At 33.1% G+C, this 26,867-nt stretch overlaps 1 protein-coding gene across 2 annotated transcripts in view; it reads right to left on the bottom strand.

Moving 5' to 3' along the window:
* The window catches only part of LOC145255672 (SAGA-associated factor 29-like), a 53,815-nt gene that overhangs the window by 20,043 nt on the left and 6,905 nt on the right, over nucleotides 1-26,867 (bottom strand). For both annotated transcript variants that reach the window (XM_080114234.1, XM_080114233.1), the window contains exons 2-7: nucleotides 25,273-25,534; nucleotides 10,816-10,891; nucleotides 7,935-8,007; nucleotides 6,804-6,877; nucleotides 3,623-3,725; nucleotides 1,075-1,263 (exon numbers count right to left, since the gene is read on the bottom strand). In XM_080114234.1, the coding sequence (XP_079970360.1) occupies nucleotides 1,075-1,263; nucleotides 3,623-3,725; nucleotides 6,804-6,877; nucleotides 7,935-8,007; nucleotides 10,816-10,891; nucleotides 25,273-25,431 (674 nt within the window). In that variant the 5' untranslated portion in view covers nucleotides 25,432-25,534. The remainder of the gene's footprint in view (nucleotides 1-1,074; nucleotides 1,264-3,622; nucleotides 3,726-6,803; nucleotides 6,878-7,934; nucleotides 8,008-10,815; nucleotides 10,892-25,272; nucleotides 25,535-26,867) is intronic.

Genomic DNA, 26,867 nt, shown 5'->3' with positions numbered 1-26,867 from the left:
GATTGTTAATCAAGGTGTAGCAGGCAAAATAAGACGTTATATCTGTGTGTGTGTGTGTGGGGCCACTTCTCAACCTATATACTCAATGAATATTTGATCTACAGGCTTGAAATTTGATATATAAAGTATTCAGATATGTGGAAAAAAATTTAATCAGTTTTCATCTGGAAAAAAGATCTGCTAAGGGGTGAGAATTGAAAAATTTGTATGTTGGAGGCCACCAGATTTTTATCTGTTTTCAACTGTGTCAAACTGCGCATACACGGTTATGAAACATGAGAGCTTCCTTATGTTAAGTATGAGTTAGTTTGAAAACACTCTTTAAAAGTCATGTCAAGTATTGTAGTTGACTATCTTTAGGTTTTGGTTTCAATCTCAGCTCGAGTATTTTTTGTTTTTTTACTTACAAGAAGTGACTGTTTAAAAAAAACATAATATTTGCATGCACATATCTCAGTTTCTTTCCATTCTTTTTTTTTTTTTAACTTATTTTTTATTTAAAAGATATTTAACGTTACATTTAATACCTACCTGTTTATAATAAGTAGGAATTCTTCATTAATTAAAATATTATATTTATTCATATTTTACGATTGGGTGGCCTGCGCAATACATATATATATTTAGCGTTAATTTATGAGCACTTTGAATAGTAGTGAATTTTGCAACAGTTTATGGATAGTCTTGAGTTTGTGGTTTTCAGCAGATCGAGATGAGCTGGTATCAAGTGACAAACCCAGCCTGGACAGAAGACTATGTAGATGTGGACTTATAGAAAGACATATTACAGATCTATATAAAAACTAAAAGTGTTTTCATATGTAAAATTTTCTAAGGAAGACAAGGGAAGTTGTTCCAAATCTCTAGATGCCCCCACAGAATCCTCTTTAAGCATAACAAAAAAAAAAAAAATAGGACATAATTCAATCACGAACGTCAGGTCTTCCTGTTGATGTTTTACATTCTGAAGGAGTCTGCCTGTAAATTTTTTTTCATCCTGTTTGATTTCTTTAACAAAATACGAGAAGAATCGTTAGGGGCATCGAGATAACAGGTGAGAATGGATAAACTTACTCATTACTTTCCTCTGCGTCAATGTCGTCAACTTCGTATTTACAACTGGTACTCGTGTAAGAGAAGACCTCAGCCAAAATCCAATTCTCTTCCTCTCCGTCTTGACCTTTCACTCGAGCGGCCACTTTGTCCCCAGGCTTGCCAACATAGTTTGCATCAGCTGGGACGGCGCCACATAATGGAGGGGGTCTGGAAAAAAAAAATTTTTAAATAGTATTAAAGAAAAGCTACATACACTATCTATATCTACCAGGAAAATTATTTATCTCCCTTCCACGGTGGGATTTAATATACATGTAATACTTCTAAGGATTACGCCTTTGACTTAGTTGTGCATATCTGGATGACAAAGATGAGGTCTATTCTTTTATTTTTGAAGAATCCTTTGAGATGAGGCTTCATAATTAGTGTACTCATTTTTATTTCATTTTTTTAATCTTTTTGCAGACTCTTATCCTCATCTTCATAGTTGTTTCACCACGTTTCAGCCAACTCATCCTCTGGCCTTCTTCAGGTGATTAACCGCGACAAGATAGGAATGCTGAGTTTTGTAACTATATCCCCGATAATTATTGCCTTCCATAGTTGTTGCTGTCTTACCACGTTTTGGTCAACTAATCCTTTGGCTTGCCTTTGGGTAAAATTGAAACCACTATCTCCAGACAATGCTCGTCTGGAACCATAAAATACTATTTGGTACGAACCCAACAATAGAAGACCAGATAAAAACACAAAATTGGATTTAGATCGCCCTTCGGGGCCTGTAGCAAAGTGGATAGAGATGTTGAGTCTCTACGGTTCGAGGTGAGCATTGCCTGAAAGTAGCGGTTTTCAACCCTACCCAAAAGCAGGTCAGAGGATTAGTTGGTCAAAATGTGGTGAAACAAAAACTATGAAGATGAGGATAACAGTCGTAAAAAAATGTACACACAAAAGATCAGGTAGTTCAGAAAGTTTTTTACCTTGGTGATACCATTGGAGCACAAGCCGAAGCAGGTGCTACTGTGATTGCAAGAGTTAAGAGTGGATGAACCAAGTTATAATTCTATCTAGGCATGTGTACCTGGTAGGTGTTGATGTATAGAAAGTGAAACCAGTGAGGGTTGAAAACATGCATTACATGGAGAGAAATGATAGAATACGATGGATACGTAACTCTAATGTTAAATACAGCCGTAGTCCTGTATCAGATTAAATTTGGGCAGTATAAGGGGATGGCATGGCCACGTTGAAAGAATGGATGAGAAGTCTTGGATGAATGGAGAACTGCTAAGGTGAAAGGTACTATTCACAAGGGAAGACCAAGGAAAACATGGAAAGAAGTGATAAGGATGGATTTAAGAGAAAGAGAGATAAATGAAGACCTGGTCAGAGATAGGTTAAGTTGTAACTTAATTTCTTAAAGCCATCCAATGCATGACAGCATGTAAAATGGAAAGTGACAACAGTCAAGTGGTTAACGATATGGACTGATGGTTGTTCCAACTTTAAATCTAGGTTGTTTCACAAAATCATTTTCACTTAGGATGTTGGCAAACTTCACGTGGTTCCCTTCTGTAAGTGCTCCCAATGTCTTTCTAGAAAGAATTCTGATTAGAATAATATCGGGGAAATGCTACCAATAAAATCTTTGTATTCATATGATGAGCATGTAAAAATGGTCATTAAACCGAATACGATGACAAATCAAAAACTTTGTTATTTTAATGTTTTCAAAGTTTGACTAAAAGAATGGGTTTATAATATTGACTGACAAATTATTATGCGACTTTGTGATGTCGTTTGCGAAAAAAATGTTTGGCAGCATGGTTTATGTTGTAATATTTTTGGACATATCAGGAAGTGATTAGAAAGATTTGGACAATTATATTTATAGCCAGGGGTGAAAAGAATGAATCAATCAGGTACAAGAATCGTCGTATAAAATATATTGAATGTCTCTGAAATTTTCAGCCATAACTTTTTGCCTTAACACAAGAAGAGTACTATGTTCTACTGACCTTGACTGGATTAATACTACTTTTCTTTACTTGGAAAACTTCTGATTGCATTGTGTGCTGCCAATTTTTTTACCTGTTACAACTACATTTCATATTCGCAATTGGATAACTTTCTTTTATCTATAATATTTCTTTTGCCATCTGTTTTTTTAATCATTTTTCTATTACAAGAACGGCTTTACACTTGAGTGTTTTTAAAGAAAGACAAAAAGAAACACTAATGCCAATAATAATAATAATAATACAGGAATTTTTTAAAATTATGAAAAAAAAAAAATCAAATTCAATAGTAAAAAGTATTAATACACTTAGTATCTGCTCCATGAATAAAATAATAATTTACACCCAGATGTAAATATCAAGACGAATGATAAGAGTTATTTCCCCTCAAGTGCAATGTTATTTATTAATTTTTTTTTTTATTGCACAATCATAGTATGGGATAATATCACTTCCGGTCTGTGCAGTTTCAAGCTGTATGGAAAATTTCTAAAATGAAAAGTAAAACATCAAAAAGAATAAAAATACCGAGTTTCATTATTACTTACTTTTCTCCAGGTTTGCTGACCCAAAGTGGCAAGGATACAGCATTTTGTTGTAACATTGTCATTAAAACTCCCCGTCGAATAATTGGTTTTGGCCGGTCAGTGTCTATTAAAAACAAAAAAGTATTTAAGATTTTCCGGATATTATTTACATCATGTGTGTTATATATATAGAGACGTCATGATATTTTTTTATTGTCGCGTTGATTATTTGTAATACAAATTAAAAAAAACAAATTTGAGGGTTATTTATGTTGGTAGTGCAGAAGAAAATGTATGAATGTTTTTTAAGAAAGGTGTATTAAAAAAATGGAGAATAAATTTTAAAAAAATGAAGGCAGTGTGTAAATCGCCATTATAAAATGCTCTTATAGTCGTCAACAGGTTAAAGTAGATTTATTTGAAAGAAAATTGCATTAAAATAACTTAAACATAATATGGAAATGAACTATGTAAAAAAAAAAAATGCAGAAAGTATTAACAATTGTTTATTTGGATAATTTAAGCGCGGAAAAAAAAAAAACAATTGGGACGCTAAAAACGTACACAGTAAAACAATATGTTTTATTGGCATGTTGATTATTTGTTTATGTACGCATGCACAACCGGAAGTCGTAAACTAGATGTTGGGTTACAACACTCGTTACAAGGTCATTTGAGTTTTATAATTGTATAGATTAGGCCTTTTCAAGGCAAAAGTCAAAATTTAAGGACTTTACAACCCTGGTCAATGATATAAGACATGAACATCTGGTTGTCCAAAATATCTTAAAAATTAGCAGAGGGGATGTACTAGCAAAGGACTTAGCACAAAAGACAACTTCTTCTCAACAGGACCATTCTAGAAAAAAGGCACAAAGAAGCCTGTCAATGGCATAGATTGATTACAAGAAAGCCTTTGACAGTATACCTCACTCCTGGTTACTTTGGTATACTTTGATGTTTTGAATTGCATAATGTCCATTAAGATATTGGGTCATTCTTACAGAGGTGAATGACCAGATGGCACACATCAACCCTAACACTCCATCATATAGAAGGAATAGTACAAAGATTAAACATTAAGATCTACTGAGTAAGTTACTTAAGCGATGCAACTTTAGTAAGTGCAGAAATAAAGAAAATAAAGAGTCAATTATCTAATCACCATAGACAATCTCGAACTGTGCTGAATTTGAGCAACAACTCATCACTTTCATAAAAATTGTAAACGATTACATAGAGGACATCAATGTGGAGTTTGGATTTGATAAATCTGCTAAGTGCACAAGAAAAGGGAAAAAAGCAGCATCAAAGCATCTTAAAGTAAACCGACTCTTGAAGACCGAGGAGAGAATGGTGTGTATAAATGTTAGAGGAGAATGAAACACTTAAGCATGGGAAGATGAGAGAAGGTACAAGAATATACCAAGCGACTTTAAAAAAAAAAAAAAAATCCTTGCATCGGAACTAAAAATCTATAATATAAATCTCACCTGTCTGTTTAAATGTATGTATGTGTGTATGTATGTCTGCCATATATTTTCGACAGAGGTAACGGATTTTCAGGAGATCAGTATCATTTTGAAGCTCGACGTCTCAGATGACAAATATCGAAAAATTGGCTAAAAACATGAGTTCCTTTATCCTCAACTGGCCAATTTTCTACAAGGAAGAGGGCCGATTTTTTGCAAGCCATCTCTGCAAGTTATCATATCAGTTGGATTGACTTTGTCTAATTTTAACGTTCCGAACTTCTGGTCGCGTCATGGAGTAGCGGTAAGATGTCAGCGATTTTTTTCCACTTTCTTTTCCGCCTTTACGTTACGGGTTAGAGCCTGCCTACTTACTACCACTTTTTTTTTTTTTTGCTCAACAAACACCTCCAAACACCCGGGCAACACCGTGCACTCAGGCTAGTAAAAAAAATAATGGTCATCAACCAACTTGCGATACCTATTGTTTCCTATTGATTTGGCATTACTGATTGGCCACAATACTACATAGTCTTGACACAAAAACCAGGAAAATGATGACTCAGCATAAAGTCATTTATATGGACGTCAATATATGGACAGGTTATACTTACTACAAAGAGAAGGTGGTTTGAGCCTTATTTAAATGAATCATACATACGAAGCTTCAAAGGTAAGCAAAGGCAATATATGAAGAGCTTATATGATCAAAGAATGAAAGGAACATTAGACCAAAAAATTACTGCAGCAGATGTCAACAAAACTTGCAGAAGATTTCAATATTGAAGAACACTGCAGAAGAATACAACCCAGTAACCATAAAATAAGGAATATATGAAAGGGAGCTGAAAACCAAACTAGGCTGATGACAAGAGAGCAGGAAATTTCATGAAAGAACTTAACCAAAGTTACATCAACAAAGAGGCTTCACTACAATAGCTTAAGAATAGCAAATTTCCATTTGATGAGCAACGAATAATTATATCTACACAAAACCAGGGCTTACTCATAAATGGATTTAAGAAAATGGCGGGTCTACAAAAAATATATATATAAATAAAAAAAAAATAAGAAAAAAAAAAAAAAAGATTTGTGCAGTTCTGTGGTTCAGCCATTCAAAGTCCAAGCCACTTAATGTTTTGATGCACTGCCATAACAAAGTATGTAGATACATCCAATTTGAAGAGAGATGCAGTTTGACAGATCACCAATCGTCTGCAAGAATGACCTTTCATCCATAACATCAAATGAAAAGATGACTGTGCTATAACAAAGAGTGAACAGATCCAAAAGAAATTTAAAAAATAAAAACATCAAACGAGACTGTAATACAGAGCAAACTTATTATTGACGTAACCATCCGGAATGACCATGGTCTCAAAGCTGAACGGAAAAAGATAAAATATCAAAACTTCAAGAATGACTAAAAAACATAGTCCCTAAAACAAAACCAGCTGTGGCTGGCTTAATGAAAAAGAATTTAACAGAATATTTAGGTACATAGAGAAGTACAAATAGTATCCCTAAAAGGGAAAACTATCTATCTTTAAAAGAGCCTTCAGATATAAATCTAGCTCATAGTGAAATCAAATATTAGCTCTCAGGAGGGGGAGCACTATTGATCTCATATAAAAAGCAAAAAAAAAAAAAAAAAAAAACCATAAAGCAAGAAAATTCACACATAAAATCACATGAAAAAAAAAAAAAATTTAAGTTCTTTTTCTCCTTACCAAGTTTGCCAAGCCGTCTATTTTCTTGGATGGATTTAATCTCAGAGATTTTATCCAATGCTTGACGGACCAACCTGGGAAAAAAAAAAAAAAGGAAATTTCATTTAAAATAAGCAACCATTAAATTTATTTTCTCTGCATTCTGTAAAATATATCAGATATTTCATTTTTTTTCTAGGATTAAACAGAGCGGAGACCTGACCCATCCCTATAACAAGACACTGTGATAACAGGACATAATTCTTGTACAGGCGATACCAGAAAAAAATAATGCAATTTCAAAAGAATGTATTTTTATTGTGATTATATTTTTAATATATTTAAAAAATATTTTAATAGTATTTTAATTAATATTTAAAAAGTATTTTAATAATATTTATTTTGATTTTCTTTTTTTAAATAATTTTTGCTAAACATAATACGATTTTCAAGCCAATAATAGAAATAGACCTTTTCAAACCAAATCTCAAAATTAAAAACCTTTTCAAGCCTGTATGAACCTTGATGGAAAGTAGTTTTTTTTTATCAAGACAGTATCTCTATGCTATGGTAATTGCCTAACAAGACCAAAGAACATTTCAGCTGCCTTTACTCGAGTTTTTTTTTTTAATTTACACGTTAAATTGGTGACAATCAGTGAGCGAAGTAAGTGAAATGATTCTTATATATTTGGCATCCATTTGCAATGTAGAAGAGAGAGAGAGAGGGGGGGGGGAAGGTAGAAAGAATATTACTGTCTACCAAGTCCCTGTCAAATCACCATAATTCTGCATCTCTGTACTCGTTTTGACAATACTTCCACAGAATGTGCTCCAATAAATTTACTGCACTTGTACCCTATTACATAAATACTAACAAGTAACAAAATTCCACCTCTTCACTGTAGATACCTAGATGCTAAAAAATTTTCTCCTCTGATACCCCTTTTCCTCAGATTGTTACTCTCAACAGTCCCAACATGCAGAAATGTAAATGTAATGTGAACAAACATCTTGCTGTTCAACTCTCCATCCAAGTTGCCCCATCCCAACCTTATAAATCTGGCCCCAATCACAGTAGCTCTTACACTTCAGTGATTATATTCCTTGAATAAAATTGAATTAAAAAAACTAAAACTAAAAAGTTACTCACTCTGCTTCAGCTTCCGCATCTTGCATGGCAGTGTTGTATAAACCTCGCAATTTATTTTTGTAATAGGGGGTAACTGAAATGAACAACAAAAAGTAAAATAAAACAATTTTATCTCACAAAAATTATTGGTCCTACAAATCCAAAACTTTTAGTATGTATCAATTAAATTTATATTATTTGGAATCATCGGACTACTGTTCTCATCTTTAGTGTGATTTTTCACAACGTTTCGATCGATGTAACTTCTGACCTTCTTCCGATGTATCTTGTCAAACTGGGGAATTTGGACGGAATTTTGAATGCTTTATTTACTTCATGGGGGGTAGATTGCTCTTGTTCCGTCAGCCATAACTGGATAGAGGTCCTAAGTAATTCGCAATTGTATTTTTTCGGTCGTCCACACTGAGGATTGAACCTTCAGGATAATATCACTTTTTACAATTGATTTTTCCAAGTATTCTAACCATTGCGCCACGAGTCATTCTTGAGTTCGACAAGATACACCTGAAGGTCAGAGGTTACATTGACCAAAATGTAGTGAAAACCACACTTAAGATGAGAACAGTAGTCTGATGAATCTAAATAATGCGAATAATCCTCATCTAAAAAATTCATGTCAATTAAATTTTTGTTTGTATAATAAAAACAAAATTGTTTTGACCTTTAAAAATAATTTCCAATGCTATTGTTAATGTTTACCAATTCATTTATTTAATTTTTTTTATTATTATTTCTTGTGCTTGAATTAATGTTTTGAAATATAATGTATATCAAAACTATGTCATGCCAAAGCTATAATTATTTTGTCATGGTAATGTTTTAAGCTTTATTTATAAGTCCAAATAGTTTAGCTCGTAGAACCTTGGACTAAAAATCTCAAGATTTCAGTCTTGATTTCCAGATATGGTATCCATTTTATTTGTTGGAAATTTATTTACTATGAATTCCATATTTTCTATTTCTAAAAGTATTTGAAATGTGATATTTTAAAATAAGACAAAGTCTACAATATATTTGTTACATTTTAAAAAAATTGTGACTGACAGAAAATTGTGATGGACAAAATCTATTAATGTAAGATGAGGAGGTAAGAATTAATTCAAAGTTTACCAAAGGAGGAAGGACACATGAAACTTTTCAAGTTTAAAAAAAATTTTTTTTAAATTAGGAGACAATTCTTAACAAGCATTAGGCCAATCAGAAATTGTTTCCCCTTATATTAGTTGGAGTTTTCAAACAGAAGTAGGCTAATAGGAGTATTTTAAACCAACTAGCCTGGGTACCGGCGTTGCCTGGGTATTTGGAGGTGTGTGTTGAGCAAAAAACAAAAAAAAAAAAAGTGGTAGTAGGTAGGCAACTTCGAACCCATGACGCGAAGGCGGAAAAGAAAGTGAAAGAAAATCTGACATCTTATCACTACTCCATGAAGCGACCAAAAGTTTGGAACATTAAAATTAGGCAAAGTCAATCCAACTGATACAGTGACTTGCAAAAAATCGACCCCTCCTTGCAGAAAACTGCCCAGTTGAGGGTGAAGAAATTAATGTTTTTTTTTGTCAATATTTGTCATCTGAGACGTCGAGCCTCAAAATGATACTGATCTTGTGAAAACCCGTTACCCCTATTGAACGTTTTAGGTAGACATGCATACGTACATACATTTAAACAGAAACGTGACATTTATATTATAGATGTCTTCATTGGACAACATCAAAATTTCACACCTAATCTACTTAAACAAGAGACATCTTATTTCTGCGATAATTTGTAAAACAATTATATGGAAAGAGAAAAATACAATTCCAATGATGTTAATTTTATGTGTTTTTATACAATATTTTTTTAATTAAAAAAATTCAAAATACTTCAAACCGACTTAAATAGCCTCAAAAATCAATAAATGGTGAAGAAATTACCAAATTTCTTGAAATAATGAGGTTTGGTCCACATCTTTTGACGGATTATTAAAGAAAAAATGCTAATGAAAAATACAAATTCTTATAACTTTTAAACCACTGATAGTATTTGCATAATTTAAACGTTTTCAGCTTATTTTGCTTAACTATTCACCCATATTAATTAAAATAAGAATTAGTTAAAAAACAAAAAAATTAAAACATTGCAATACTTGAATTTGAAGTTAAAGTTTTAAAACACTAAAAACTAGAGTTGCAATAGAATGTTTGAGATATAAACAGCATTTTATTTATTTATTGCGGACTATTATCCTCATCTTTTTTAGTTGTTGAAAAAGAGAATAGTCTGCAATAAATAAATGAATAAATAATACTCCTCTCAATAATGAATTCCAATTAATTAAGTAATATATATAAACAGCATTAGTCCAGAATTCTTCCCCATACGAAAAAACAAAAATAAAAAACTCTGTATGATGTATGCAACAATGACGGAAAGAAAATATCTTACACCAAAAATCATGTAAATTAATCAAGTAGTCTTATTTTTATAAAGAAAATCATTTATAAACAAATGCCCCTCCCAATGTTAAGAACGGCTTTCTAAAATCTCTTACTCTTTCAACCTGTTTCAAATGTTGTTGCTATTCATTTAGCCACAAATTTTTTTTTTTTTTTTTTTTTTTTTATTTAAGAATAAAATTAAATAATAAATTTACATAATGTTTGGAATATGATATTTTGTTTCTGTCACGGGTACAGATTTTTTATGTGCACCAAACATCAAAGCTCCTCAGGCAACTCACAAAAATTATGTAATAAATTTACATAATGTTTGGAATATGATATTTTGTTTCTGTCACGGGTACAGATTTTTCATTGTTTTTTTTTCATGTGCACCAAACATCAAAGCTCCTCAGGCAACTCACAAAGTAAAGTTGCCTCAAGTGAAAGAGTAAACTTACTTCTCTGCTCTTGCTGCATTCGTTCATGAGTTTTAGAGATATTTGTTAGATTATGTTCACCACGGGCACGTTCTTCCTGAAATGGAGAAAAAGAAAAACTTATTTACAGACACGATTATATATATAAAAAAAGCAAAAAAAATGAAAACTACCCAATATCTGGTGGCTATGAATTTAGCTGTTAGTATGTTAAATGTGTAACTTGTATTATATATCTTTAATTTAAAATCTAATTTTTATTGAAATTACCTCCCTTGAAAATTAACATTTTAGAAATTTTGGTAAGTTATTTTTATTATTAAATCACGTTAATGTGGACAAAATTCTACTGCATATATATATATATATATATATAAATAAAATGCTTGTTTATATTTTATTGTGGTGTGAGTAGAAATGTATGTAATCATTTTTGTGTGTAGTTTTGCAGTGAACTTTGAAAATAATAAACTATCCTTCAAAGTTCACTGCAAAACTACTCAGACACACACACATTATATACATACATACTACTAGCAGTCCGTCCAGCATTGCACAATCCTAAAATATGCTTAAATATATTTTGACTAATGCAGATTTCGTATTTATTATTATATTATATTGTATAGTAATGATTCAAAAAGTTTTTTAAAAAGTTTTTTAAAAAAATGACTCTTGCGCCACCACTGAGAATCAAAACCAAAACGATTAGCTTATGATTTACATTTTTCTTTGATGTTAATGCCTGAGCTATGAAGACATGTTTGCTGCAAGGCTAAAAATTAAAAACTGAACCAATAGCTATTATGTTATGCATGCATATTCGTAATGCCGTTGTTCAACCTTCACCTGGCAAATATTTTTAATTTTCAGACTTTTGCACAGATTTTCCTCGGCTAAAATCCAAATATAATGTTTCACATTGGTTCGAATATCTTATATATTAAGTTTCATGTCTGTAGACCAAAAACTGACAGAGGAGTTTGGTAGGCAAAATTTTTTAAACAAATATATGTACGCATACATAAATATATATAGAAAGAGATTTGTGTTTAATATAACCTTTTTATGCAAATATTACGCAAGTATAAATCATGTAGAATATCTGCATGAATATAATTACACGTAATCGTTAACTGTATTTTCTTTTTAAATAAATAGAAAAAAGGGTTTATAATATAAACATCAATATACAAAAACAAGTTTTTATATATATATACACACACACACACACACACACACACAGGTAAATAAAGCAATAAAATTACAAATAAATAACAATTTAAAGTTTGGGTGGCAGTGCTAGTGTTACAAATTTTATTCAGTCATATTTTTTCATTTTATTATGGAGAACCTTACTGTGAAGCAGTGAAACTAACCTGCCACAACTTTGTTAAAAGAAACATTTTAGTGTAGTGTAATGCGTAAAAAAAAAAAAAAAAAAATTTAATTATCCACCTCCCTTATGTATTTGATCTTTCCTTGATATCCTGATTGAGTCAATGCTTCATTATAGTAATCCTTATTTTTATCGAATATATTCTTATTTTGTGATATCCTAGATATCCTTTTTGATATACTGGGGATAACTGCTTTTTTCATATTTTAGGATGATTAGATTTATAGTCTATTCGACTCTATATAGACTATAAATTTAATCATCCTACAAAGTATGAAAAAAGCAACTATCCATAAAATGAGAATAAATTTGATAAAAATAAGGATTTCTATAATCAAGCATTAACTCGATCAGGATATCAACGCATACAGGTATTATGTAATGACTTTATAGAAATTGAAGTTGTATTGAAATACTTCACAATCTGTATGATTTAATTATATCAATACACAAAAAACCCAAATTTATAAGAATATGGATATATATACACATACAGGTAAATAAAGCAATAAAATTACAAATAAATATCAATTTAGAATCTGGGTGGCAGTGCTAGTGTTAAAAATTTTATTCAATCATTTTTTTTTTTCCACTATATTATAGAGTACCTGTGAAGCATTGAAACTAACGTGTTACAACCTTGTTAAACATTTTTATGTTAGTGTAATGCTTAAAAGAATAAAAATAATTAGAAAGTAAAAAGTTTTTTGTTATTGAGTTACACAATTTTTTTAAAAACAAATATTAATAGTGTGTTTCCTGTAATGCAGCTGTAATGACTTTGTAGAAATTAAAGTATTGAAATGCTATTAAATTGAAATTAAAGTTGTATTGAAATACTTCACAATCTGTATGATTTAATTGAAGGGTTACATAAAATCTGATTGCATAACAAGAACAAAATTTTACATAAGAGTACCAAGTTTCATGATAACAAATGAATTGCAGAGAATTACTCAATTTCTTCAAATTATGAGATCCATATTTTGATCAACTTCTTTTAAAGAATTATTAGGAAAAAAAAAAAGTTCTATTCAACAATTTTCAGCAAACAAGTTCTTATAACTTTAACCCACTTTTCAGCACTTTAAATTCGTATAACTTTTGAACCATTAATGATAATTGCTGTAATGATCAGAGTTTTGGAGTCGGAGTCAGAGGGAGTCGAAGTTGGATTTCTAAGAGTACTACGAGTCAGAGTCTGAGTTTTTTACCCGACTCCAACTCCTTAATTCGGATAATTTTTTTTTTTTTTTTTTACAGGGTTTTCCTGTTTGGTTTTACACAGTTGCACAATTTAGTATGTTTTTTGTATGGTTTTGCTTTTATTTTTGGAGATCTTTCATATTTTGTACTGTACTGCAATGCTTCTACTTCAACATATTTCGGTCTATCAGATCACTGCAAATCTTGTTTGGACAGCTGTTTTGTTTTGGTTGTGATGTCACGCAGGATCAATGAAAATTCCGTCTTTGTGAGATCACTGTGGATTACATAACAATTGGACTGTAATTCGAAAGTTATCCAGTTTCTGAATTAAATGGAATTTGGCAATTGAATTAGTCCGAGATCAATCTTACCTGAAAAACATGGGCCTAATCAATAAGAAACAACCCATGCTCTATAGCCCTTTATAGCTTTTTCCTGTTTTTCATTTGATCCTCTTTCCATAAAGGCAATATTATCTTTTAAAAAATTTCTTCTGTATAAAATGTGTCTCTGATCCCAACTGTCAACAGGAACATGAAAGCTCACCAGACTCGCCTTAATGCTATCACGAAAACGTTTTTTGACCTTGTGCTGGGGTCCTTTGCCAAGAAGGAGCTCACCATAAAACAACTGTTTTGGGAGTCGATAGTCATCAAGCAGGACAAGATGACCCGCCCAACGCATCTGGTTCTTAATAACAATGGTAACAATACTGGTTGGCCTTATTTAAGACGTATGTATCAGGGACAAAACTATCCCACTTTAAAACAAGAACATGTCTAAGGCAATGCTGATGAAACCTCTCAAGAAGTTCTACCTGTGACCATTACAAGGTCCATGTTTCAGAGGCATAGAGTAGGGATGGCACTACACATGTTTGATATACTGACATTTTAGTTGTCAGAGTTAGATCATCATCAGACCAGACAATCTTATAACCTTCCAAATGTGTCTGATGCCTTGCTGATTCTCTGTCTTATTTTTGCATCAAGAGTGCCATCATTTAATAAGGTACTACCAAGGTAGACAAAACTTTTTACGACTTCAAGGCGCTTTCCAAAGACAAAGATATCAGGTTCCATATACAGATCACCAGGAGCGGGAGTGTACATGACTTTAGTTTTCTTAATGCTAACCAGTCTGAAGCAAATACAAACATTCATGAAGAAATCCATCAGTAATTGCATATCTACTGAGGAGTGTGTCACCAGGTCAGCATCATCAGCATACAACAGCGCCTTAAGAAATCCATCACTAACAAGTGTTTTTACTTGGAATCTTCTGAGGTTGAACATCTTTCCAGTTTCTGGGAATCTTATATAAACAACCATATCGAAATCGCGGAAACCATACCAGAGCACAGCAGTTAGAGCAAAAACAATGTTGGGGCAGCTATATCACCCTGCTTCACACCATTAGCATTATTTTTTTTTTGTATACATATATACACACATACATACAGATTATTAAAAATCAATGTTACATATTTAAAAACATATGTTACATATATCAAAGATGTACCATGGTTTCATGAACACAGAGTGATCTTTTACCATTTAAAAGGCTGTTAAAAATCCATTCAAATCATCAGCAAAATGAAAACAAAATGAAAATGTTTCCTATTTTGTAAGTCACTTATGATTTGAATAGATTTTTAAGGGTATAAAGGCAATACATGTCAATGAAACCATAGTACGTCTCTAAAATGTAAATATGTAGGTTTAAAATAAATAATCTGTATTTTAGCTCTCATGTTTGCAAGCACCCGTAACGACTTCAACAAAACGCACTTGAAGGCCAAAGGTTACGTTAGCTGATATGCTGTGAGAATAACATCCAAGAAAAGTCGTTTGAATAATTCAAATAATAGGAATATCTTATTGTATTTATATCATAAAATTAAACCATCGAAAATTAGCACATTTTAATGCATTAAAAACATGAATGAATAAAAAATAATATCGATGAAGAAAGCCATCTTGAAATTTCCATGGGGCTATCATATTTAGTTTAATGCTGGATTGGGGTCCCACAAGCAAATTTATATCGAGGCAAAGACAGAAAGTAGACCTTGGGTTTTATTTGAACCTTGTAACTCTCACTTGCCTTATTTGATCCTTTAGTCCTCATATTCCATTAGCGATTTTTCTGACAAAGGAAGAATTGCTCTTTTCTGGGTTGGAATCTATCCATATAACACTTATCGGTGAATATTTTTTGACCTTGGAATAGTGGGGGAGTGGGAGGGAGGTTCTACCTCCTTACATCAAGTGGCTTCATGCTTTGTCTGGAGTGATTTCCATTAAAAAAAGATTTAAGGATGGCAAAATGAATATGATCTTCTGAATTTGCAAATCTAGAAATTCCATGTAAACCAAATAAATTGTAAAAAAAATAAATAATTTTTTTAAAAACTTTACTTTTTTTTTAAAAAAACCTAGCTCCCTTACATCAAAATACTTTTACTCATTCCAAAACAAGAAAGAAAAACACCAAAAAGGTCATTCAATGAAAAGTAACTCTTGAAGAGAATGGAATCTTTTCAAGGCGCTTAAGAAAAGTAAAGAAATTAAAAAAAAAAAAAAAATAGTCAACAATATTATTCCCACTTTTTTTTTTAATTTTTTTTTCATTTATTTTTATTTATTCACCCTTGAGAATTTGGTAGAGGAGTTAAGAAATGCTAGAAGATCTAAAATAAGTAGACAAGCAGCATTGCATTCTCTGTCACTGGAGGGGTGGCAGAATTGGTGGAAGAGAGGAAAAGAGAGTTCACCTCCCCAACCCCTCTCAGACGTTTCCCCAGAGAATTTGCATGTGGCAACAAAAGAAAGAAAAGAAATTCATTTCTCCTCCTTCAAGACAGAAATTCCAAACTGTTGGCAAATTTACAACAGACAAATTAAAGCCTGCCTTCCAAATTTACTATGCCATTTTTTAGATAAATCTCTAAACCAACTGGGGAGGGCAAAAAAAATAAACATTGCAAAACATTTTACAAAAATACAAACATGGATTGTAATTTTGTTTGTAAATCTTATCAAAACTAACAAATTGCAGAGGAAAAAAAAGGGGTCTAGAGTCAGAAGATTTAATTTATTGGACGACTTTTCAACTTTCTACTTCAGGTTTTTACAACTATCTCAGGAATTTTTAGGTTATCACCCTTTTTGCAAATGAAGACATTAAAAGATGAAGTTTTTCTTCTTTTAAAAAGGAGGAATAAAAAAATTGTTTTTAAAGATTACCTACAATGTATGCATACCGCTATTTATACAAACTTAGGTCGGTCTATATGTTTATACACTTGTATATAATTAACCAATCGTTATGAATTTTGAAACAGTTTTAGGATGTCTATATATTTAATTTGATTTAGTTTTAATGCACAGAGGATAAAGAGAGGTTGGAAGCTCTTCATAGAAAGGATGTAAGGATAAGTGATGTAAGCTATATTTAGTTTAGTTTTCTGTATAGGAAGTAAAGAGTTGGAAGCTTTTTTTGAAAAATCAAATTTCTGTGAAATTCTAACAATATTTATTAAAAATCAATATTTCCCAATTTTTAGTTTCTTTGAAATATTTTAAGGGGGTCCTAATGAGTACTAGCGGGACCTGTAGAAATTCCACAGGGAACCGATTCATATGTAATATATTGATGTTGGTATTCTGTAGATATTCAGTGTAAATGGAAACACTGATACTATTGTAGCTAAAAACCTGCAAAAGTATTTATACAAGCTAGCAGGGATGCCCGGCATAGCCAGGTCGTAAAATATGCTTAAATATGATATTTTATTATAGAGTTAATGTTCTATCGATTTTTACATATTATGCTTTGATTTCAAAAATAAAAAATATATCTATATGACTTGGGTTCATCAGTTTGAATCGAAACTGAATCCCAAACTTATGAACTTTAGTTCCTCCAGCTATACCAAACCAAAATTTCGGAAGAATTCTTGATAAAATTATTTATAAAAAAAATAGATTATTGAAGTGCCATTAGCTGAGACCGAAACCAAAATTATGAAGAATTCTTAGTAAAATTATTTATTACAAGAAATGGAAGTACATAACAATTACACGACCCGGTTGTAAGCATGACGCAGAAAAGAACACACGCTATCGTATTAATATATAGATAATATAGACACAAACTCTCATATGAAAATTCAAATATTTCAGATTTGCATCAAATTTGGTCTATATTCATTAAGCAAGTTTCCTGAATTTCACTTTTGTATTAAGATCCCTTAAGCTTAAGTCAAATTTCAGATATTTTTCTAAAATCAAGATCATTTAATTGGACTAAAAATATTCTTAAGGTTTACTAGCGTCATAGCGTCGTTTTAATCTTTGTAAGTGGACATAAAAGTGGTGCAAAATTGTTCTATTTGCAAAATTAATTTTAACAGTTCGGGACGAAAATTCCTTTACTCAGCATATACACCCATAGAACTCATCCATGTGCATACTTCAGAGAGCTTCACCACATGCTTGAGAACAGAACTCTGCCCTATTGTGGCATCACATATAGTATAGAGGATTATACTAGTGATGGGACGATTCCAATATTTTTTCTAACTCCGATACAATTACTAATTCCATGCTAAATTCCCAATTCCGATTCTTTATAAATCTCTTATTTAACTATAAGATCGTTATTTCCCTTAATTTTCGTAAAAACACATGTTAAACATGCAGATATTTTCCTAAACGTCAAAATACACTTGTGGGGGATGATCTACCGATTTTAGTTTTACTATTATTTTAAAATCAATAAATATTTATTATTTTTATCATTATTACCAGCAGTGGAAAATTTTACTTTAAACAAAATAAAAAAAAATAAAAAATTAAAAAAAAAAGACAATTAAAAGTTTCGTTTTGGCATCAGAAAATAGGCATCAATTTTTCCGATTCCGATACCTGCAAATTTTCCGATTTTTCCAATTCCGATTAATCGTCCCAAAACTTGATCATACTGAAATGCTTGGTAAATCTATCTTCAAAATTGTAGGGCTTTTTTTGCAGCAAGGTGCCACTGAACCTCTCACATATTTCCAAATGGCTATCCATCTGGTACTAACCAGGCTTAACCTTGGCGATCTAACAAAAACAAGTGTTAACATGTTTATGCTGCGTCGGTGTGGATATATGTGTACACAGACACATACAGAAAGAAAAACAGGGCATTAAACTTGACAGAGGTATATAGGACAAGGAGAAAGAAGAAATGATGCTGAATTAAATGGAGCCGAGAGAGAAAAGATGAAATACCAAGGTCTTATGTACGTTGTCTTATATATGAAATCTTAGAAAGATCTCCATTCCAGTAATTACATGAGTAATCAGACTCATAAAAAATATAGCCAGTAAACCAAGTGTCGGAGAGATAAAACAATTACACTTAAAAGGACAGTTAGAATCTTAAAAAGATCTCTTGGCTGGAATATATGAGATAGCGGGTGAATGTCAACCATCTAGTAGGATGCCTCATCCCTAGATAGAACAAAATGATAAAGTTTTAAAAAAAGAGGGAGATACAAAGAAGATGTGTTCACAATTTTTAGTTGCTAATTTTCTTTTTTGCTTATTTTTATCTTTGTTGTGAGCAGTGATTATATTTTAATCCATTTTTTTTTTTTGTCGTTAGATAGTGTATATTTCAGTGTATAAGGCGACCGTCAGATAAGACGAGGTACAAAATTGGAGCAAATTTTAATAAATTTATATTATCAGTTGTATAAGACAACTGCTAAATCACGAAACCATGTTTGTTTAGCACAGGTTAGAGATTGCAACACCTGGTATCTTATGAAATATTGCCTTTTAAAGATGATATATTTTTTTTAAACTTTAAGGGTCGTCTTATACGCAGAAATATTGGTAATTGATTATGAACAATTTTAAATCTCCATATTTGTCCAAGAGACAAAGTTCTCTTTGGAATCTGCGTTGCAAGAACAAAATATTTCACATTTCCTCAATGTCAGCAAAACGTTGGCAGAAAAAGTAAAAAAAGAATTTGATTTATTCAGACTACTGTTCTCATCCTGGTTATTATTCTCACATTTCAAACGATGTGAAGGGGGGAGGGGGTAGACTGTTCTTTTTCCATCAGCCATGACTAGGTAGAAATCTTAAGTAATTCTTAATTATATTCTTAGCATTGCTGTACTAAGGTACAATGGATAAAGTGCTAAGTAATAATCAATGACAATCTTGACACGGTTGAAGATTCAGACTTTAGTATGGACGATCTGACTTTCACTAGTTCCTCTTTCATTTTCAGAGTTTGCTCTAAAATTGTTGTATCCACACATGTTGACATCCTACAACATTGCTTAGTGTTACTACTGTTGCTATTTACAATGCCTCCCCACGGGACAGAGTTAGACACCAGGGTCGTTTTTTAACGTGGAGAAAAGGAACAAAAATTGTCTCAGTCATGAAGGATTTCTCCTCCACTGACAGAGAACAAGAAATTGAAGTGCAGCATCTGAAGAACAGATACTATACTTTGATCTTGTCCCGAAGGCCAAGTACGACTGTTGCTATTAGTAAAGAATTTCAAAAGAATACTAGAAACTATTTCTAGCATTTATATTTAAGGTTGGATTATTCAAGCTGCCGTTTCCATCTGGAATGCTGTTATTCTTAACATTTTAGCCAGCGTAACCCCCGGCCTCTTGCCAAAGAACATTGTTAACTAGATGTCAATTGACATCTGCCCTCCTAGTTGACCGAATTGCAACTGTTTTACATTGTGTGAGAGAGAGAGAGAGAGAAAAAAAGAGATGAGGGATAGGGCTGATAAAACCAGACACCAACTTATTCAGCTGCAACATGAAGGATAAACTAAAGGTCTGGATCTCCAGTCATTATTTCTGAACTTTGAAGACCTAAGTTGCAAAAGATAGAGAAGGCAAAGGCTCAAGGCCTTTTTTAGGCTGCCTCAAAAACAGTTATCAAAGCCATTTTTTAATTCATTCTGGAAACAAAGTGTAATTTAATCTTTTATTTACATATTTATTGTATGATATACTAATAAAAATGGATAAATATACAAATACTTTAATAAATACAGATTAACTTACACTATTCCTTCTATAATTAGTAAAAATAAAACAAATTAAAAAAAATAATGAATATATAAACAGAATTTTGATTAAATTTGTTGTTTTATCACATTTTAATTAATCGTGAAAACAGTGTAATCTAATCTTAGACCAAATCTATCTAAAAGCTATCTAGTATATTGAGCAATTTTATTTAGCTGGGATAGTCTTATATAAAATATTATTACATTCAATAATATTTTGTAAGACCAATAATCACTGGATTTGCATACCAATAGATTTATTGTATTTCACTATTCTGAATTATATATTAGTGGCCTGGCAAGGCCACAGGAAAGATAACCAAAGCAGCAAAACTGAAGCTGGCTTGCAGGACACTATATATACAAATATAGGCAAATTTGGGCATATTTTATTGGTTTGAAAATGTAGGGTTTTTTGACAATTGTTATAAAATTTTAACCATAGAATAAGATCATAAATCTTCAAAAAGCCTGCAAACTTTCATGAAGTTTCATCCTATAGAACCAAAGATATGAGCATTTCAATATTCACTTTAGCTACGAGTGTGTGTGTATATATATATATATATATATATATATATATATAACCTTTTTAGGCAATTTTTCAAGTTCCAAATCTCAGCGACTATTGATCAGAATTAAACAAATGAAAGCTCATTGGCAACAGTACTCCATCTTAGCATATATCCTGCTCTTGTACAGGTAGAAGATTGCATTAAGGATGCAATACTTTCTGGAACAATAGCAAGATTCCTCCATTTTTCATGTTATCTTAGCAATGGATTTGATGTACCTCATCCATTTTAAATCTGGAGTGAAGGTCAGTATCACAAGCTTATCAAAGTTGAGGGCTTACTCAAGGATAGAGCGATTCATTTCAACTCTGGGAAAATGAGAATCCAAACGTGGCAGTGAAAGGAGACAAGCTTGGTTTTAAAGGTATTAAAACTAACAAGACGGCCACTTCAGTATCATATTGCTCTAGTTGTGGTGATGAGTGTAATACTATCAATGTTGACACCTCCTTCCTCTCCACCCCCAAGTGTTGGGAAGTAAAAGAAAAAAAGAAAAAAGAGGATAAAATATAAAATAGGGTTTATCAATAGAAAATAGATAGAAAGCTGTTCACTGGGATAGACAAAAGAAACTTCACATGGGATTGTTGGTCAGGGTATAGCAATGACTAACAAAAAGGTCGAACAATGAATCTGAGATATATTTAGATTTGGTTTGAGAGTACTTTAATGGGTTTTATGATGCTTGGGAGTGGGCATGAGTTAATGACAGTAGGAATGGTTTACGCAACGTTAGGACGAGCCGAGAGCACGATTTCACATAAGTTCCTATACTCTCTTCTTCCCTTGGCCGTTATTGTCTTCACAATAACTGCTTTCATAAACATTAAATTTCAAGATGCTAACAAATGCAATTGGGTTTTAAAAAATCTCTCTAGAGTTTTATTCTTTCTTCACAGCATGAAACAGTAGCCATTGAAACCACTCTTTCTTTCTGCTGATTCAGTTGAAAGAGAAAGATTCCCTACCTATTTGCCACATCAATCTAGTGCTATCACTGCCAGAATATATTACATCTTGAAAAATTCCACTCCACTTAATTCACAACAAGCACTCATCTAGCTATAGCCACTGTCAATAAATTCCTCTACTCTATATCTGTGCCTAGACCTTAATGCAAATTCCATAAACAAAGATTCTTTTCTAGAACTACCAGTCTGTGGAACTCTGTACCGCAGGCCTGCTTCCCAGCTAACTACAGCTTGGTCATCTAATGTAAACAAGTTCTAGTTGAGCGGCTCCTTAAATTTTACCCAATTTCCACCATTGCCAATCATATGCTGTTGTCTCGCTGACCACTTAACACTCATTAACACTTATCCTTAAATGACCTTCTGGCCTTGATAATTGGTGACTCCATTGTAGAAATGACTGCAAATATCAGTTATATACTAAAGAGATTACGCAATCACGTTGACACACTGGTTCTTGCCAGATCACTGAAGTTAAGCAATGTCAAGCCTGACCACTATCAGATGGGTGACCATTTGGGAAGGCGATGTGCTGTATGTACCGTGAGGTAATATATCAGGTTGGGAAACTGGCGCGCTCTACCCTTCTCTCAAGAGTAGATGGGACTCTCTTAAGCTGTAGTAGGCAACCCATCTAGTGCAAAAACTAATAAAAGCAAAACAATATTATTTTAATTGGAATTCACTATCGAGATGAGTATTATTTATTAATTTATTTATTGCGGACTATTATCCTCATTTTTCTTAGTTGTTTCACGTGGGATGGAGTAATAAATTTGGGATAAATTAATAAATAATACTCATCTAAATAATGAATTCCAATTAATATATATATACCATTCGGTACGGACCCAACTATAGAAGATCAGATAATAAATGTGGATTTATAAGACCAAAAAATCCAACCTTGATCGCCCTTCGAGGTCCATGGGCAGTGGATAGAGACATTGAATCTCTATGATTCCAGGTGAGAACTGTCTGAAGATAGTTTCAATCTTACCCAAAGCCAGCCAGAGGCTTACTGGGCCAAAATGTGGTGAGACGACAACAATTATGGAAGGCAGTAATTGCTGAGAATGCAGTTAGGAGATTCAGAGTTCCTATCCTGTCGCGGTTACCATCTGACGAAGGCCAGAGGAATAGTTGGCTGAAACGTCGTGAAGCAACAACTAAGAAAGACGTGGATAATAGTCCGCAATAAATAAATTAAAGCGAAACAAGTTAGAAATAAAAAACGAAAGGTAAATAGTTCATGATTTCTAACAAAGTCAAAACCCATTTCACTCTAATTTAGGTGACTGAAATAGGAATTAAATGTTCTAAGTGTTAAAAATATTTCTCATGCTGTTGGTTGTTTTATGGCATATCAGCAATTTGCCGAATGCAATTGTTTCGATAGAAAGCGATTGCCTTTAAGTGCTCAACTGTAAAATACATATTGCAGATGCACAGGGTTGCTCATCAGTGAGAAACAGGCTACACGTCGTTTTGGGTTTCAAATCATCAAAACCAGTCCAGCAGCAATGCAAGAATTTCTCAAAAGAACAAGTCTTCTTTCTCAAATGTGATATTGTGCTATACACCACATAAACCTTTTAATCAATGTGTAATGACTTAACAAAAAAAAAAATAAAGTAAAATCAGTTATGAGATTTTCTACCTCTGCCTCACAACATAAAGATGGACAAAATTCTTACCTGGGCCGTGTAATCAATGAGCAGTTATTCATTATTTATTATTAGAAATAAAAACAAGAAAACAAGTCAGTCAGGAGACAGCATACCTCAACCTAATAATGAAAACAGGGGCCAGTTTTATTTGGGCTGTATTTCTCCATGTTGTATGAAGTTATGCCATGGAAACATTAAGAACTTAAAAACCTATTTCGATGAGCAACCAAAATTTGTGTGGTAGTTACTGTTATCAAAGAGAATCAGAGCCATACATCAAATTTAGAAACGTTCAAAACAGAAATTCTGTCAAATTTCCGACCTTCACCAAACTTCTTGCATACAAATAAGATGCAGGACTTCATTGGCTACAATATGAACCAGGCAGCAAGTCTATGACAAATGGAGCCGAAGTTATTGTCAAAAGTCTGACTTTTACCTTTTCTGTGATCCTTTGACTTAACATATCCTAAAATCAAGTCAGTTCCATGTTAGACCATGACTTTTTATCAAGTTTGGTGAGCATTGGTCAAGTGATGTCTACATTAGGCTGTACATAAACAACTGCCTTGGTGACGGTAACAAAATGTGCCGATAGAAAAGCAATTTATGCAACATGTACAATGCTCAGCATCAGCCAATAAAAATCATTAAGACAATTCAACTAGGGTTCAAAAGAGAGTCGCTAACCTGATAAGTCCTAAACCGTCATCTAAGCTTCAACCTCTGTCCCATCGATGAAATATTGCATCCCTCTGCCTGTTCTACAAGTATTTTAATGGTGAATGCTCCAACGAACTACAAGCCCTTGTACCACCTCAACGTAAATATCCCCGACAAAGAGCAAAATCTCACCCCTACACAGTAGAGATCCCTAGATGTAAGAAAGCCTTCTACTCTAATAGTTTCTTCCCCAGAACTGCTAGATTTGGAACTCCCTTCAGAGTTCCTGCTTTCCTAACTGTACTGACATGCAGAAGTTCAAGCGTAATGTGAACGGACATCTCGCTGCTTAACTCTCCACATAGTATCCCTGCAACTTATGTCCCTGATGGTAGCCCCCTACATTAAAGTGGCACTGTGCCTTGTTTGAGGTGAAAATGGAATTTAAAAAAAAATAAAGTCATAATATGTGGTAATAAATACTAATATATAATGATAAGTAAGATTGTACATCTAGAAACAAAAATATACTTCTTAAAATTCATGCTAGAATTGTCCACAACTGAATTAAGTACTTGGCAAAATACTTTTGTAAAGTTACATTCTTCTGGGGATTGAAGGTTCAATCCTAAGTGCGGGTGACATTCAAAATACAATAGTAAATTACTTCTACTCAGTCACAGTTAGCCGAATGGGAGGATACTGCCCTCATAAATAAAGGGTTCCATTCGAGATTCCATGCAGATTCTCAAGTTTGAAATGATACATTTGAAGGTCAGAGGTTACATTGATCGAAACCTTGTGAAAATAACACTCAAGATGAGAACAGTAGTCTGTGGAATCCAAACAATCAATCCTCATCTCAAAAATGCAATTCAACTTACCTGTACTTGGTTTATCAGGTGATAAAGTTCTTTAAGTATTTCCTTAACTTTGATCTCAGCAGCAGCCGTACTGTTTGTGGCACTGGCGTCAGAATTATTAGGACTACTTGTATGACCAGCATGACTGCTGTTTCCCGACGAGGCTTTCGTGCGACCCATTTTGCAATTACAAACTGTCTTTGGGGTTCTTATTCTTAGATTGGGAATCAGGATGATTTTTTTTAATTATCACAATATCAGCTGGTGAATGGACCACAAAAACCTGGAAAAGAAAACAAATATAGAAAACTATAATATCATTATCATCATCGGTATAACATTCGTTTGACATGCTAACATGTATTTGACGGCTTTTTCAAATTGATTTCTAAACTAACTTATTACTAACTTATCTACTTGCCAACTAACTACGCTACCTTTAATACATCCACTCTGACAAGTGATGGCATGATTCCAAAATCCCCTCCCCCGATTCCAATACAATTAGCAATTCTATTCTAAATTCCCAATACTAATCCTTTAAAAAAATGGTTTGTTTCAGATTCTGTAGAAGTGTTAGGACAGTTTATACTCTTTACACGTCTTTATATAGGCTTGTGTTATGTGATAAATATTCTTACACTGCCCATTTAGAACAAACAATAATTCAAACTATGGGTTCCCTTATTTTTTCTCCTTTTTTTTTTGTTGTTGGGAGTGTGTGAAAAAAATAAGGGAGGCTCCAATACCTGGAAGAAGGGTGGAGGTCCGAGAAGATCTGTTCTACCCTGAGGCATTTTTTGACTGCCATTTTCCGTTGTTACGGGGAGAAGTGGTGGCTGGCTGGCTCTTGGTTATATATTGAACATGCCTTGGGCCAGGTTGTCAGCATTTAGTCGTCATTTGGCCAACACCACTTCATTCGAAAGAGTTCTGAGGGGTGACAACGTCATCCGTATTCTGTGGTGTTCCCTGTCTACCAGTAATTTTCTTATACTGCATTTAAAGTGTTACGTGATGAGGTAGGTTGCTAGCAGTACCTCGGTGAGCACTTTCACTGTTACCTGTTGCTTGCTGACATATATGCACCTTTCAAATCTGGACATGGTGTGAGGTATGCTGCGAACAGGGGCCTCTGCGGAATGTGGGAGTCGTTGGTTCCTTTCGGGGCTAGTCCAGCATCTAACCAGAGAGTCAATGTGTCATATATTTTCAACTAGCGGTTAACTGACTTCCAAGTTGGGATTGCGAAATAGCGATCATTTCGGAACCTTTACACTGGCCCCATCTTGGATCATACAGCCCTACTATGGTCGGAATTAAATTTTTGACAATAGTAATAAATGCTTTATATATAACAATGCTTCAGGTAACCTACATTCCACTTTAATATAGAAGGAACAGTGAACCTGGTCAGTACTAAATGGGCACCATTTGGGGCTTCCAGGTGCTGTATGTGCTCTCCGCTTATCTCGGCATGGTTTCCAGTCGTCTTCACCTTGCCACTGGACCCAAACAGTGCTGATTCAGGAAAGGTGTGGTTAGAGATTGCTCAACCCTTGTCTCATAATTAGATGTGCAACTGCCCCTACAGGGGATATCCTTTGTCTTTCGAG

This window comes from Euprymna scolopes, chromosome 31, assembly GCF_053919585.1.
Source record: "Euprymna scolopes isolate OS-2025 chromosome 31, ASM5391958v1, whole genome shotgun sequence".
Classification (NCBI taxonomy): Eukaryota; Metazoa; Mollusca; class Cephalopoda; order Sepiida; family Sepiolidae; genus Euprymna; species Euprymna scolopes.
This window is presented reverse-complemented; position numbering and strand designations above follow the sequence as displayed.